We start from the raw sequence: 15,151 nt of genomic DNA, 5'->3' as shown, positions 1-15,151 counted from the left end.
CTGATGATAATTGTTTCCTGTATGAATATTACTGAAGTGTGGTTTCAGTTTTGGGGGCTTTCAGTCGAGTATCTCCCTCCTGACTTCCTGCAGTGGAGGTCCTGAGCTTTGTGTGCTGGTGTTTGTGTCTCCAGGCTGAGGGAGTGGGTAAAGCCGGGGCGGTGGCCACAGTGGTGGCCGCCGTTGACCTTGCTCGTGTCCGTCAGCCCGTGCATGTGGAGGGCGGCGGAGCTGAAGAGGAGGAGGCTGTAGAGGTGGAGATAAGACAGCAGGCGGAAACAACTGAAGAGAAACACGTTGAAACGAAAACACTTCCTGTTGAACCTCCAGCTGCCGTCGCTGTGACGTCAGAGCAGCGCAGAGTCCAGGTGTCACAGGTCGGAGGAGTTTCACATCAGATGTTATCTCTGACAATAACAAGTCTCAGTTTTCTTAAACTCTGAACTCTGTTGGTCACTCCAGATTCAGACAACCACAGAGCTCTCTACCCACGTGGACACTGGTCTCGCTCCGTCTCCAGTTCCACATTTCACAGTTTCTAAAGTTTCAGTTCCTAAACATGAATCGAGCCACGAGGTAAGAGAGGAGCTGCAGGTAGCCGCCGCCATCACCCAGAATCCTCCATCTCATCTTTAACACACGCATATCTTAACATGCAGTCTCCACCGTTTGGTTATGTGCTGTGTTTCACTTTGACTTCCTCCTCACAGTATCATCCTAAAATATCACATCACTTTTTCTCTTAGGCGACCACAGCATCACAGCCATCTGATGTTCAGACATGAGCTCAAACGTTCCTGTTGTTTACCATGAAATGTTGTTGTTCTACAAATACTAAGAATTTCTAGTTTTAATTTGGCCTCAGGTTTTTGGTTTCAGTTAAGATAGTCTGGATCCAGATATGACGAGATAATGTGGGAACAGTAAATATAAACTCCATGCTCCACAGGTCTGAATGACTTGAGGAAGAAAAACTACACGAGTAGAATGAGATAAAATGATGTTTGTTGTTAAGACAGACGGGGTCTTTTTTAAATCAGTAAGTCAGTAAAAACTTGGACAGTTTTGGATCAATACAACATAATTTAAATACAATCACATCTAGACTTGTTCTGATACCAGTATTACAAAAGCCTCTGATACTGCCTAAAATGGTTGATGGGGTATCAGCAAGTATGGAGTCTATGGGCAGAATGATAAGAAATTTCACAGACACGGTAGTCAGATTTCCTGTCATGTTGTGTTCATGAACATGAGGGATCAGTCCTGATCTGTTGGTGATCTGCACTGACAGCTCCTCTGTAGATGGGTGTCATGCTGTGGTAACCTTGTCATGATGTTTGACTTTTTCTTTCGAGGAACTGTCGGGCTCAGAGCTGCAGCATTGAAGACATTGAGCTTGGGGTGTCTGAACTCTGGGTCAGGCTCAGATTGTTATTCAAGTGTGCATTCACACCTGCCCTGTTTGGTTAGTTTGCCCCCTCAGTGCGGTTCGTTTGGGCAGGTGTGAACACAGCAATCACACTCAGGTGTGCACCAAAACAACCGGACTGAGACCTTCTTGAAGAGGTGGTCTCAGTCCGGTTACAAAGGAACTCTGGTGCGGTTGGCTTGTGGTGAGAAGGTGTCCCGACCTGGATCTGAAGCAACTGCAGTCACATGACACATTGTTTGGGTTAAACATGAGCATGTTACAGTCCTGGAGGATTATTAATGTGCACCTCCTCCTGTACTGCCTTAATATGCACATTCAGCACATCCAATGCATCAAAACATTGTTTTCTAGTTGGAGCCGCGCCTCGTTTTCAAACTGTATGGTTTGACTAAAATGAACAATGACAGCAATATAGTCCACGATGAGCAGCGCTAAAATCAACCTGCGTAGTTGTCCCTCCATTATGACATTAGAAAGTGTCACATTTATCTTGCAAGTGTACTCTTCTTCAACGTTTGCTTTACTTCCTGGATTTTTCCCACATGGAAATTCTAACCAATCAAGAGCAGCTTTCTCACACAAGGCATTTGATCTGGTCCTCTTGTAAATGCTGCCGTGAGAGCACGAACCAACTCTAGGCAATTATACAACTTTGGAACAACATGAGTCCCTGATTCAGACCAAAGGAGATGACTCTAGGTCTGAGAGCAGCCTTAGTGTCTGACAACATTATAAAAAGAATCCCTGCAGAGAAATGCAATGTTTTACTTTACCTTTTTCTTGATCCAGTCTGTTTTGTGTCCAAGTCACGTTTCCAGAACCTTACAGACTTTTTCATATTGACAAAATCAGCTAAATATTCAGCCATGACATAATAACAATCTGAGCCTGTCAGAAGCAAAAACAAGCACTTTTAGTAGACATGCATTGACGGTGTGAACGTGATCCGAGTGGTTACATTACAGCGTGTTTCACTGCTGCAGCTCTCTGTCTCAGTATTGGACCAGTCTCAATAATTGCTGTCTCTATTAGTCACTCAGGTAACAAAAGAACATGGAAAACAGGCTGAAAAATACTGACCGCACCCTTTAATCTTAACCTTAATGTTTGGAGACGTCTGCTGCGGTGCTCGGACTCACTGCATAAGATTTGTTCCTATTCAGCTGGACTCAGCTGGAGTTATTTCAGACGGTTAACGTTGTTCTCGTTGGCTCGGTCAGGTGTCCATCGCTGGCTCTGCTATCGCCACTCTGCACAAAGAGTTGTCTTCCCCCTCCGCTCCCAGAAAGGTCATCAAGCCCGTCAAGTCTCCCAGTCCGTCTCGCAGAGCGGTGGCGGTGGAGGTGCGCGTGACGCCGGAGCCCCTCCCCCCACCGTTTAGAGACGTCAGATATCAGTTTGAGTCGCAGCTGGTCGGAGCTCAGGCTGTGAGTGAGGAGGAGTTTGAGGACTGGGAGCCTCAGGTTGGTCTGACCCCCCCCCGCTGTCGTCCTCCCTTCACCTCCCCCAGTTTAACCCCGTGTGGATTGTTAGCACTTCACCGTAACGCAGCAGCCAATCACACGTTGCCCTTCATCTGCCTCATGAGGAACCCTCCTCTTCCTGTCTTCACCTCTTGACCTCCGTCCCTCTATCTTTTCTGCAGGGTTTTATCTGTTCTAACCTGGCTTCACCCCTCCATCCTCACAGACTCCACCGCTGAAAAACAATGTGTTGTTTTCTGTCTTTGACTCCTGTTGTTGTTTGTCCTCAGGAGGCGGCTGCAGTTCCCACCAGAGCACAAGAGGCTGTTGTTCCTCCCACTCTGATCGCTGTGAGTACTTCCCGTTTCTGTCCGTCAAAACAAGTCATTACTATAAAAACATGTTGCTAAGTAAATGTTTGAGTATGTGGAAGGTGTCTGATGTTGCCACTTGTGTCTCCGTTCAGGGCCTCAAGAATGTGACAGTGACGGAGGGCGAGTCAGTGACACTGGAGTGTCAGATCAGCGGTCACCCTGCTCCCACCATCATGTGGTTCAGAGAGGACTACAAAATCGAGAGCTCCATTGACTTCCAGATCACCTACGTGAGCGGATTTGCCCGGCTGGTGATCCGCGAGGCGTTCGCCGAAGACAGCGGGCGCTTCACCTGCACCGCCACCAGCGAGGCGGGCACTGTCAGCACCTCCTGCTACCTGCTCGTCAAAGGTAACGGTGTAGTAGGGTGATGGACAAAGGACTTGTCAGTTTGACTAAGAAAAGATATGAAGTGTAAATTAAGAGAAACAGTTAGACAATTAGATTTTATCAAACTTTATTAATTTAAGCACTTGAATTATATACAATACAATTTTTCAAAGTTGCGTGAGTCAGCAGATTTTAACAAATGTGGTCAAAGAATTTTATGTTACTAACTTGTGAGAGCAGTGCTGCTCCAACAGCTCTTTAGGAAAGTCAAATGGAAAATGTAAAGACTTTAAAATATAAGAGATCAGCTGGGTTTTCTCCAGGTGCTCCAGTTTCTTCCCACAGTCCAAAGACATGCAGGTTAATTGGTGACTCTAAATTGGCCATAGGTGTGAATGGTTGTCTGTCTCTATGTGTCAGTCTTGTGATAGTCTGGCAACCTGTCCAGGTCATACCCACCTCTCACCCAGTGTCAGTTGGGATAGGCTCCAGCCCCTCCATGACCCCTAACAGGTTACAGAGAATGAATGAATGAATTTAAACCACGACAGAAAAGTATTACAACCCTTAGAGTTTCTAATTCACTCAATTTTATATTCCTATTAGGAATGTCAGTAATTAACGCTAATCGCTTATCTGCATGTTGGTCTATAGGTTAACTCTGCTGCTCTTCAGTTTACTGAACTATGCACCACCTGGGTCTGGGAGGAGACACAACGCTGGCTGGCTATGTTACCATGTGAAAACATGCGCAGCAGCCAGGCCAGGCGGGAGCTAGCTAGAGGCGCCGCTAATTCAGTGATTAATGCTAGTAACGCTGTCCTGACCTAACAGCATTGCTGTGGAAACATCGTAGCCACCTTCGGTCTCCCCCCAGGTCACCAAGTTTTGCTAACCCCTTTAGCGTTGCTTAACCACACATCAGGACTACCAATGTCAACTCACCACCGGGATGGCGTAATAATTGCGAATGAGCGTTGCTACTAGCTAGCTCCCGCCTGACCCGGCTAATGTTAGCTAACCAGTGGACTATTTCCACATTTTACCACAGCTAGCCGAATTTCTGTCAGCAAAGCCAACAGAAAATAAAATAAAGGCAAAATGTTTCCATTACAAAATATTAAAATTCACCACTTCTAAACTGATAGAGCTTTGAAATGTGGCAGTATGAAATGTTGCACGTATAGACATTTTCAAATCAGTCTTCATGTACAGCTATGTTACCACACAGCAGTGAGGAAGATGTCATGTTGACTGTGATAGTCCCCAAATTGATTTATAAGTTAATTTCAGAGATAAATTGAAACTTGTGACCGTCTTTTTAGCCTGATATCAACCATACAACTGTAGATGTGATTTAAAAAATGCAGATTTTCAGATTTAGTGAAGCTGATCCATCTTGTACTCTGTTGTAGTGTCAGAAGAGATCGAGAGCAGAGAGGAAACGACTGTCACTGAAATTGGAATCACTCAAGAGAAAACGTGAGTTGTCTGATATGTTGTTGTTCAGTAGCCCTAATGAGCCACAAGTTTCGTGTTGATGGAGCTGTTGGTTTCCTTCAGTATTGCCATGGAGACAAAGGAAAGGGTGGTGGCGGAGGTGAGTACAGGAGAGTCTGCCGCCCCCTTCTTCATCAAGAAACCGACTGTCCAGAAGCTGGTGGAGGGAGGAGGTGTCGTGTTCGAATGCCAGGTCGGAGGAAATCCCAAACCTCATGTCATCTGGAAGAAGAGTGGCGTGCCGCTCACTACTGGATACAGGTACCAGATTCTGTTCACACCTGTTACTTTGCCATTGTCAAAAACTTTTGACTGGTTCCAGATGGTAAAGGTTCTGTCTGTAACCTTTATATATTAATCTTTTTTTTTTTATAGCTAATAGGTGAACAGGTTGTCATGTAACTTAAAAGCTATGACCTTCCCAGAGCTACTCAGTTTTCTACAACAGACATTTACTCTGAGCTCTAATTTTAAAGCTTCAACTTGTTACTTTTTTTTTTCGTGTTTGCTTTAGATGTGTTAGAAACTCAGCTTCCTCTTTCTGATGGTGACACAACAGGTAACTTTTGCTTCGTTTTTTGCCATTAGATACAAAGTTGCCTACAACAGGGAGACCGGAGCATGCAAACTGGAGATCTCCATGACCTTTGCTGATGATGCTGGAGAATACTCCATCTTTTTGAAGAATCCACATGGAGAAGCCTCAGCCTCCGCTGGCCTGCTGGAGGAAGGTACTGCCATCCTTTTGTTTCTCTCTTTAAAAAAACAAAAAACAAAAACCACTTGAATGAATTGAGGGAGGCACTGTTACACCAGTGTCTCATGGTGTTTCTGCTTCTACAGAGGAATATGAAGCCTACATGAAGCAACATGACGTGACATACAAAACTGAAGTGACAACAACAACCACAGTGGTTCAGGAGCCTTCTGTGGTCATGACTGAATATGAGATGGAACACAGGAGAGTAACCACCCCGATGAGCTATGTCTCAGAAACGGTATTTTCTTTCTTAACCAATCACAGAGTTAAGTGATATTGATGTCATCATATTTAATGTTAAACATTACTGAGTTTTGCTTTTTTTTTTGCAGGAATTTCTAATTTCAGCCTTTGAAGAGAGGATCATCCATGAGATCGAGCTGCGTATCATGATGATTACCTACATACAGCTGGTGACAGAGGACGGAGAGGTGGCGGTGACTGTAGCAGAAGAGGAGACAGTTCAGCCGACCTTCGATACGCCAGTCAAAAACTACAGGATTATGGACGGAATGGGCGTCACTTTCCACTGCAAGATGGGTGGAAACCCACTGCCAAAGGTACAGGGTGGAAAACCTTATCATATTATGTACATGTAAAAGGCTAGTCTAAAATCTAAGCAACTTTCTTTGATCCACATCAAAGCTGGGTATATGGCTGATAGATAGTACCTAGGTTTTTGTAATTTAATCAACAGGATCAGGTTATTGGCCTTTGTGGCTCCTGTTGTAATGTTTCAAAGTTGTGGTTCATTAACAAATTTTGATGTGACTCTGATTCATATGAAAACAAGAAACTTCCAAGAAAACAACATGAACATGCACTGTATAGCGATAGTAGAAGTCTGGCCCTAAAGATAAGTGATTTTGGGGTCTTAAATGCTAGGACTTGATGCTGAGAAGTTATATCAGTGTATAAAATGATCTTCTGTCTTCTGCCAGATTGCTTGGTACAAAGATGGCCAGCGCATCAGGCCTGGTGGCCGTTACCAGATAGAGGTCCTTCAGGATGGACGAGCCAGCCTTCGTGTGCCTGTGGTTCAACCAGAGGATGAGGGCGTGTACACTGCCTTCGCTACCAACATGAAGGGAAATGCCGTCAGCTCTGGAAAGCTCTATGTAGAGCCGTCCGGAACTGTAACACCTCAGAGATACACACCACAGCCAGCGATGCAGAGGATCAGGTAAGGTCTAAAAGGACTAAGAAGTACTTCTGAATTGTATAACTGTGAACACCTGGGCATCAATGACTCTGCTCCCTCTTCAGGTCCACATCTCCTCGTTCTCTGAGTCGCTCACCTGGACGTTCTCCCAGCCGTTCTCCAGGACGCTCTCCGGCCCGCCGCCTTGATGAGACAGATGAGGCTCAGCTGGAAAGACTCTACAAGCCTGTCTTTGTCATGAAACCTTCCTCTATAAAATGCTCCGAGGGGCAAACCGCCAGATTCGACTTAAAGGTTGTTGGCAGACCAATGCCCGACACATACTGGTTCCACAATGGTAAGAGAAAGGCTCAACTAATTCTAGAAATGCACCTTTATCTATTGCTTCAGCCACATAAAACCATTTTATCCTTCTTTTCCCAGGACAACAAGTGGTCAATGACTACACCCACAAGATAGTGGTTAAAGAGGACGGTGTCCAGTCCCTGATCATTGTCCCAGCCATGCCAAAAGACACTGGAGAGTGGACAGTCGTCGCTCAGAACAGAGCTGGACGGACTTCTGTCTCTGTAACTCTTAATGTTGATGGTAAGTCTGTGCCAGATACAGCCTAAAATGTATACCTGGTGGGATGATTAGTATGTCAGTGCGGCACCCAGTCTTTGGAGCTCCTAGTCTTTATATTTTATTAAATGCCATTGCTGTTATATTTTCCCATCCACAGCTCGAGAAAGCCTGGCGCGCCCTCAGTTTGTTGAAAAGTTGAAGAACATCACTGTGAAGCAGGGCACACTGGTTGAGTTGGCTGTCAAAGCCATTGGAAACCCCCTGCCTGACATCGTCTGGCTGAAAAACAGTGACATTATCACCCCACAGAAGCACCCACATATCAAGTGCGTATCATTAAGTTTTGCTGTGTGTGTTTTCCTGATCCTTTGACAAAGGTATGTAGAAGTTAAGTAGCTTGTGTTGATCATTGTGTTGAAATGGCTCTGTATTTCAGGATTGAAGGAACTAAAGGAGAGGCCAAATTCCAGATCCCATCTCCTTCAGGCTCAGACAGTGCCTGGTACACAGCTACAGCCATCAACAAGGCTGGCAGAGACACCACTCGCTGCAGAGTCAATGTTGAGGTGGACTTTGCTGCTCCTCAAGCTGAGAGGAAGCTCATTATTACCAAAGGAACATACAAGGCGAAGGAGATTGCTGCTCCTGAGTTGGAGCCCCTTCATCTCCGCTATGGTCAAGAGCAGTGGGAGGAGGGTGACCTTTACGACAAAGAGAAGCAGCAGAAACCACAGTTCAAGAAGAAGCTGACCTCTATCAGAATGAAGCGCTTTGGTCCAGCTCATTTTGAGTGCAGACTGACCCCTATTGGTGACCCCAACATGGTAGTGGAGTGGCTGCATGACGGCAAACCTCTGGAGGCTGCTAATAGATTGCGCATGGTAAATGAATTTGGCTACTGCAGTCTTGACTATGAAGTTGCTTACGCCAGAGACAGCGGCGTCATCACCTGCAGAGCCGTTAACAAATTTGGAGTCGACCAGACCTCGGCCACCCTGATCGTTAAGGATGAGAAAGGCCTTGTTGAGGAAAGCCAGCTTCCTGAAGGCAGGAAGGGACTGCACAGAATGGATGAGATCGAGCGCATAGCACATGAAGGAGGACCTACAGGAGTCACCACTGATGAAGAATATGAGAAGACCAAACCTGAGATTGTCCTTCTTCCTGAACCAGCAAGAGTGCTGGAAGGCGACATTGCACGATTCCGCTGTAGAGTGACCGGCTATCCAGCACCCAAGGTTAACTGGTACCTCAATGGGCAACTCATTCGCAAAAGCAAGAGATATAGACTTCGTTATGATGGTATTTACTACTTGGAGATTGTTGACATCAAGTCCTATGACTCAGGAGAGGTCAGGATTGTCGCAGACAATCCTCTGGGCACAACTGAGCACACTGTGAAGCTGGAGATCCAACAGAAAGAGGACTTTAGATCTGTCCTTCGCCGTGCTCCAGAGCCGAAGGCTGCAGAGGCTCCACATGACCCCGGCAGAATGGGATTTGACGTTGTGAAGGCCGACCGACCTGCAGAGGCCGCACAGGACAGGGAAGTTGTTAAGCTGCGTAAAGCACAGAGAATTGTTCATGAGAAAACCTCAGAGGAGTCAGATGAACTGAAGAGCAAGTTCAAGCGCAGGACAGAGGAAGGTTTCTATGAGTCCATCTCTGCTGTGGAGTTCAAGTCTCGTAAGAGAGATGACTCCTATGAGGATCTACTGAAGAAGACTAAGGAGGAGCTGCTTCATCACTTGAAAGAGAAAGAAGAAGCTGAAAGGAAGAGGATGGAGGAACAAGGCCAAATCACCATCCCCACTATCAAACCTGAGAGGATCCAGCTGTCCCCCAGCATGGAAGCACCCAAAATCCTGGAACGCATCACAAGCAAGACAGTTGCTCCAATGGACGAGGTTCGTTTCCGACTCAGAGTTGTGGGCAGACCCGAACCTGAATGCCAGTGGTTCAAGAACGGCATTCTGGTGGAAAAGTCTGACCGTATTTACTGGTACTGGCCTGAGGATCATTTGTGTGAACTGGTGATCAGAGATGTCACAGCAGAAGACTCTGCCAGCATCATGGTTAAAGCCATGAATATCGCTGGAGAGGCCTCAAGCCATGCCTTCCTGCTTGTGCAAGGTAATGCTATTTTATACCAAATCTCTCCAGCAAAATGCTAATTGTCTATGTCCTTATTTTTGTCAAAGTCTCACTTCATATGTTCTCATTGCAGCCAAGGCAGCAATCAGCTTTACCCAAAACCTGGAGGATGTCAGTGCAAATGAGAAAGACACCATGGTGACTTTTGAGTGCGAAACCAACGAACCTTTCGTCAAAGTCAAATGGCTCAAGAACGACATGGAGATCTTCTCCGGAGAGAAATACAGAATGCACTCAGACAGAAAGGTCCACTTCCTGTCTGTGCTGATGATTGAAATGAGGGACGATGCCGAATACACTTGTGTGGTTGTGGATGATGAGAGCATCAGGACGAGTGCAAGGCTTTACGTAGAAGGTAATCTCCCCACCCAGAAACTTTCAATCCACTATTTTCTTTGGCCTTACTTGGGTGGATAACTGTACTTGATATTGTTCTGTACCCAGGTGCAGCCCTGGAGCTTGTAAAGCACATGGAGAACATAGAGGTGCCAGAGACCTACGCTGGAGAGTTTGAGGTTGAACTGTCTCGTGAGGACGCTGAGGGCATCTGGTACTTCGGAGACATGGAGCTCTCTCCCAGTAGTAAATACATTATGTCCTCTCGCCGAGGAAGACAAACCCTGACAGTCAAGGATATCAGAAAAGGAGACCAAGGGAAATATACCTTTGTGTGTGGAGATCTGATGACCAGCGCCTCACTGAAGATGAAATGTAAGCAACTTGAGAGAGCAGTGAAGTATTAGGAGCCACATATGTACATATGTATTCTCCTGAAAGGGATTCTTTCTTTATCAACAGGATACTTCTTTGAGTGATTCTATGAGTTGTAGCCTATTTCTACTGTTTAATCAAATTTGTTAAATGTGTTCAAGAATGAATGGTTTGAAAATGTTCTCTGATTGAGGGTGTCTTGTCTTGGTGCTTTCTGGGACTCGTGAATGACTTGTAGTCCTCAAAAAAGAGAACATTTATTAAGTAAATGAGCAGTTCTCGTACAGTTTGCATATTGTGACTCATTCTCTGCTTACTGTAGTTTAAAGCGATAATACTGGGTTCTTTGTACCTTCAGTGCGCCCGGTTACCTTGGTTCAACCCTTGACTGACCTCACAGTGTGTGAGGGTGACATTGCTCAGCTGGAGGTCAGGTTCTCCCAGGAGAATGTTGAGGGAACCTGGATGAAGAATGGACAGGCCATCTCCGCCTCGGACCGTGTCCACATCGTTATCGACAAACAGGTTCACAAGCTGTTGGTGGAGAATGTCAGCAGAGAAGATGCTGCTTCCTACTCTTTTGTTGTTCCTGCCCAAGACATCTCCACCTCGGGAAAACTCAGTGTTCAAAGTAAGAGTCAGAACAAGTAGCGGATCTTAGTAATACCCAACACTAAACACAATGAACCCTTACATCCACGATTATCATTAATTGTCTTTTCTTATAGCAATTGACATCGTGGTCCCACTGAAGGACATGTCCTCCATTGAAGGCACCAAGGCTGTTCTGGAGGCCAAGATCTCCGCTCAGGATGTCAGTTCAGTCAAATGGTATCACAACGACAAACTGGTGATGCCCAGTGACCGAGTCCAGATTTTGGCGAAGGGAGCCAAGCAGCGTATGGTCTTCACCAGGACTTACGCTTCTGATGAAGGACGTTACAAACTAGTGGTTGGCAAGGTCGACACTAGCTGCAGCCTGTCTGTCGAAAGTAAGATTAATTTTCTCATGATCCTGTTTTTAGGCCCCAATTCCAATTCAGTGTTCTAACCATGTTGTTGTTTTTACAGAGGTACACATTGTGAAGCACATGGAAGACAAAGTGTGCTCAGAGTCCCAGAATGTAACCTTTAATGTCGAGGTTTCTCACCCGGGTATCGACCCGGCCTGGACTTTCAAGAACCAGCAGCTCAAACCTGGACCCAAATACAAGATGGAGTCCAGGGGCAAGGCTCACTCTCTTATGGTCATCGACACCATGAAGGATGAGGAGGGCCAGTACATGTTTTATGCCGGTGAAAAGACATCCAGCGCCAAGCTCACTGTGTCCGGTAAGGCTTAGTAACATTCCAATGAACAAACTCACACTCACATCAGAATTCTATGGCAGGGCCACACAGTGTTTACAGATACTGTCCTGTCCTAACAAAAGGCCTTAAGTTGGATTTCGACAGCAGCTTTTTTGTTCGTCATGGTCAGGAAATCAAGAAATTGTCTTTGAGCGAGACGCTGAACCTCTACAAACGCACCCAACAATAAACCTTTAATTACATGCAGTGATGGTTCTTTATTGTCATGAATTAGTATATAAAATACTTCGCTGTTCTTACTGACCTCAATTTAGATGCTGTTACAGACTTTTTATGCCTTTGTGGCAGTGACAGCAGTGGATGGACGCATTATGTTTTCGGGTTGTATTTCCGTCTCATTCTCTTGAACATGACACAGTTTGACACAAATGTCCACTGGACCTAACGATGAACTGACTAGATTTTGTTGGTCAAAGGTCAAAGGACACTGTGACCTAGCATCCGTCTCATTCTCATGAAAGCTGTATCTCGAGAACGCCTTGAGGGAATGTTCTAAAGTTGAGCACAAATGTCCACGTGCACACAACAATAAAGTGTTTCGATTTTGTTGGTCGAGGGTCAAGGTCACTGGGTAGTTGTGTCTGTCCCTTTCTTGTGAATGCCATATCTCAAGAACACCCTGTGGGAATTTCCTCAAATTTGGCACAAACGTTCACTTAGACTAAACCATGAATTGATCGGATATCGGTGGTCAATGTCACTGTGACCTTGTGTCTGTCCCATTCTTGTGGACACGGTATCTCAAGAACGCCTTGAGGGAATTCCCTCCAATTTGGTACAAACGTCCATGTGCACACAACAATAAACTGATTAGATTTCGTTGGTCAAAGGTCAAAGGTCACTGTGACTTTGTGTCTCATTTTTGTGAATGCGGTATCTCACCAGTATCTCTTTTGGTGACACTAATCTTGGGTGTCCCCCTTGAATCTGTGCTGATTGTTCAGATCTTCTTTCTGTGAATCCTCCATGGTTTAGAATATGTAGTGACTTTGTAGCAACATCCACATTTGAAGCACTGTCTGCTGTCATGGCTTCATATGAGTCTGGACAGACATGAATGTAAACTGTAACAGTAACTTGACTGGTACGCTGAGGTGTATAACCGTGAGGCAGTAATTCTAGCTACACTCTGACGGTGCTCTGTTGCCCCAGAATCTTAAAACAAACTGTTCCCTTCTGTTGCCACCAGGTGGAGCCATCACACGTCCCCTGCATGACTTGACGGTGGCGGAGTCTCAGACAGCTGTGCTTGAGTGTGAAGTCGCCAATGCCGAAGCTGAGGGCAAATGGATGAAGGATGGTCATCATGTGAACTTCAGTGACAACGTGGTGAGCGAGATGGACGGGGCCGTCAGACGCCTCGTCATTGTCATCACGAGACCACAGGATGTCGGGGAGTACACCTACCAGGTGGCCAACTCCAAGACCACTGCCAACCTCAGGGTGGAGGGTAAGTACCGGCCGCTCAACACAGTTACTGTGGATCATCATTATATTGTTTCTTATAGACTAGGTGTAAGAACTGAGTCATCTGTTTCCCCCTGCAGCGGTGAAGATCAAGAAAACTCTAAAGAACCAGACTGTGACAGAGACCCAGGAGGCGGTGTTCACGCTGGAGCTCACACACCCCGATGTGAAAGGATCCCAGTGGGTCAAGAGTGGCGTGGAGCTGCAGAACAGTGACAAATACGAGATCACCACCGACGGCATGGTGCACACACTGAGGGTCAAGAACTGCAACACACAGGACGAGGCTGTTTATTCCTTCAAACTTGGAAAACTGTCTGCCAACGCCAGACTCAATGTTGAGAGTAAGTATCACTGATTTACTGTAAATCTTGTCATAATTAATGAGCCTTAAATCAATGATCAAACAATATCCAATACAACCATCTAGGAGCTAAACTTTTAGCATTTCACTATTTTAAATTTTGATCCTTTTTACCTGCTGTTTGTTTCTGCAGCAATCAAAATTGTGAAGAAGATAAAGGACGTGAAATCACTGCTGGAAGGCACCGCCTCCTTTGAGTTGAGCCTGTCACATGACAACATCCCCGTCAGGTGGATGTTTAAAGGCGTAGAGCTGAAGCCGAGCGACAAGTGCAAGATTCTGTCTGAGCGGAAAGCTCACAAACTGATCCTGCAGAACGTCGACAGCAGCAATGCAGGAGAGTACACCGCCATGGTCGGACACCTGCAGTGCAGCGCCTCGCTCTCTGTGGAGGGTATGTAACATTTTAATGATAATTCTAACAATAAAACTGCTCATGAAAAGAGGATAGGAAAGTAAATACATCTCAATCTTTAAGAAAGCACAAATGAAAACTGAAATCCAGTTTTTACATTTTTTTCTAATGTTTTTTATACTTTCTAAAAACACATCAGTTGGTTTATCTTGTAAATTTTTGTAAAAAAAAATGCAGTTTAGAAGTGTAATTTATACTGATTTGTAAATTGTGATTATTTTATTTTAAATGAAAATATAGTTTTTTTTTCAATTTGTAGTTATACAATTTCAAAATAAAAAAAAATAGTAAAATGTTTATTGTTTAATTTTTTTTTAAATATTATGTCAAAAGGAGAAAAATAAACTGTGTTCATTATAGTTATTTTTAATTTGTATGTATTTTATGTAGTAAAATGTGTTACAGTTTTCCAAATTGAAATTTCCAAATCAGAAAGTTATTTTTTTCTAGTATGTTTTTAGGAATTCTACTTTTTTTTTATTAAAATGTATATGTTATTTAGAATGTAAAGAATAATAAGATTTTACATATTATTTATAATTATTTGTAATGTTGCATATTTTACAATTTGCAGTCACAAAAATAAAATATTATATGAACTATAAAATATTTGTGATCACAATAATAACAACAATTTGATATTCTCTGACATTCACAGTAGAGACGGACTTTGATATTTTGTCTGACTCTCATTATGTTTTCTCCTGCAGCCCTGCGAGTCACCAAACCGCTGAAGAGCATTGAGGTCCCAGAGACCCAGATGGCCACGTTTGAGTGTGAGGTTTCTCACTTCAACGTGCCTTCCACCTGGCTGAAAGACGGCGTGGAGATCGAGATGAGCGAGAAGTTCAGGATCGTGGTTCAGGGAAAACTGCACCAGCTGAAGATCATGAACACCAGCAGGGACGACTCGGCAGAGTACACCTTCATCTGCGGGAACGACCGAGTCTCTGCAACGCTCACCGTTAGCCGTAAGATCACGTTTAAAGTCAAACCCAGAAGTCAATTAACAACAAAATAAAATGTCTCTGAGTGAGACTGATAACTCCCAAGTGTCTAACAGTGTCGATGTTTCAAA

General features: G+C 44.7%; 2 protein-coding genes across 2 annotated transcripts in view; one reads left to right on the top strand and one right to left on the bottom strand.

Annotated features, from left to right (window-relative positions):
* The window catches only part of tgfbr2l (transforming growth factor beta receptor-like), a 397,772-nt gene that overhangs the window by 24,378 nt on the left and 358,243 nt on the right, over positions 1–15,151 (bottom strand). The gene's annotated exons all lie outside the window — the stretch shown is intronic.
* Positions 1–15,151, top strand: part of LOC126393462 (titin-like) — a gene marked incomplete at its 3' end in the record, with an annotated part of 160,915 nt that overhangs the window by 16,013 nt on the left and 129,751 nt on the right. The window contains exons 10-33 of the mRNA XM_050049647.1: positions 135–377; positions 463–576; positions 2,656–2,898; positions 3,192–3,248; positions 3,365–3,623; positions 5,018–5,084; positions 5,166–5,363; positions 5,691–5,833; positions 5,946–6,100; positions 6,195–6,422; positions 6,804–7,045; positions 7,129–7,361; positions 7,448–7,612; positions 7,749–7,917; positions 8,028–9,724; positions 9,819–10,100; positions 10,190–10,456; positions 10,815–11,087; positions 11,185–11,448; positions 11,528–11,788; positions 13,017–13,277; positions 13,375–13,638; positions 13,792–14,052; positions 14,784–15,044. Of these exons, the coding sequence (XP_049905604.1) occupies positions 135–377; positions 463–576; positions 2,656–2,898; positions 3,192–3,248; positions 3,365–3,623; positions 5,018–5,084; positions 5,166–5,363; positions 5,691–5,833; positions 5,946–6,100; positions 6,195–6,422; positions 6,804–7,045; positions 7,129–7,361; positions 7,448–7,612; positions 7,749–7,917; positions 8,028–9,724; positions 9,819–10,100; positions 10,190–10,456; positions 10,815–11,087; positions 11,185–11,448; positions 11,528–11,788; positions 13,017–13,277; positions 13,375–13,638; positions 13,792–14,052; positions 14,784–15,044 (6,607 nt within the window). The remainder of the gene's footprint in view (positions 1–134; positions 378–462; positions 577–2,655; positions 2,899–3,191; positions 3,249–3,364; positions 3,624–5,017; positions 5,085–5,165; positions 5,364–5,690; positions 5,834–5,945; positions 6,101–6,194; positions 6,423–6,803; positions 7,046–7,128; positions 7,362–7,447; positions 7,613–7,748; positions 7,918–8,027; positions 9,725–9,818; positions 10,101–10,189; positions 10,457–10,814; positions 11,088–11,184; positions 11,449–11,527; positions 11,789–13,016; positions 13,278–13,374; positions 13,639–13,791; positions 14,053–14,783; positions 15,045–15,151) is intronic.

Source organism: Epinephelus moara, chromosome 7 (assembly GCF_006386435.1).
Source record: "Epinephelus moara isolate mb chromosome 7, YSFRI_EMoa_1.0, whole genome shotgun sequence".
In the NCBI taxonomy this organism is placed as follows: Eukaryota; Metazoa; Chordata; class Actinopteri; order Perciformes; family Serranidae; genus Epinephelus; species Epinephelus moara.
This window is presented reverse-complemented; position numbering and strand designations above follow the sequence as displayed.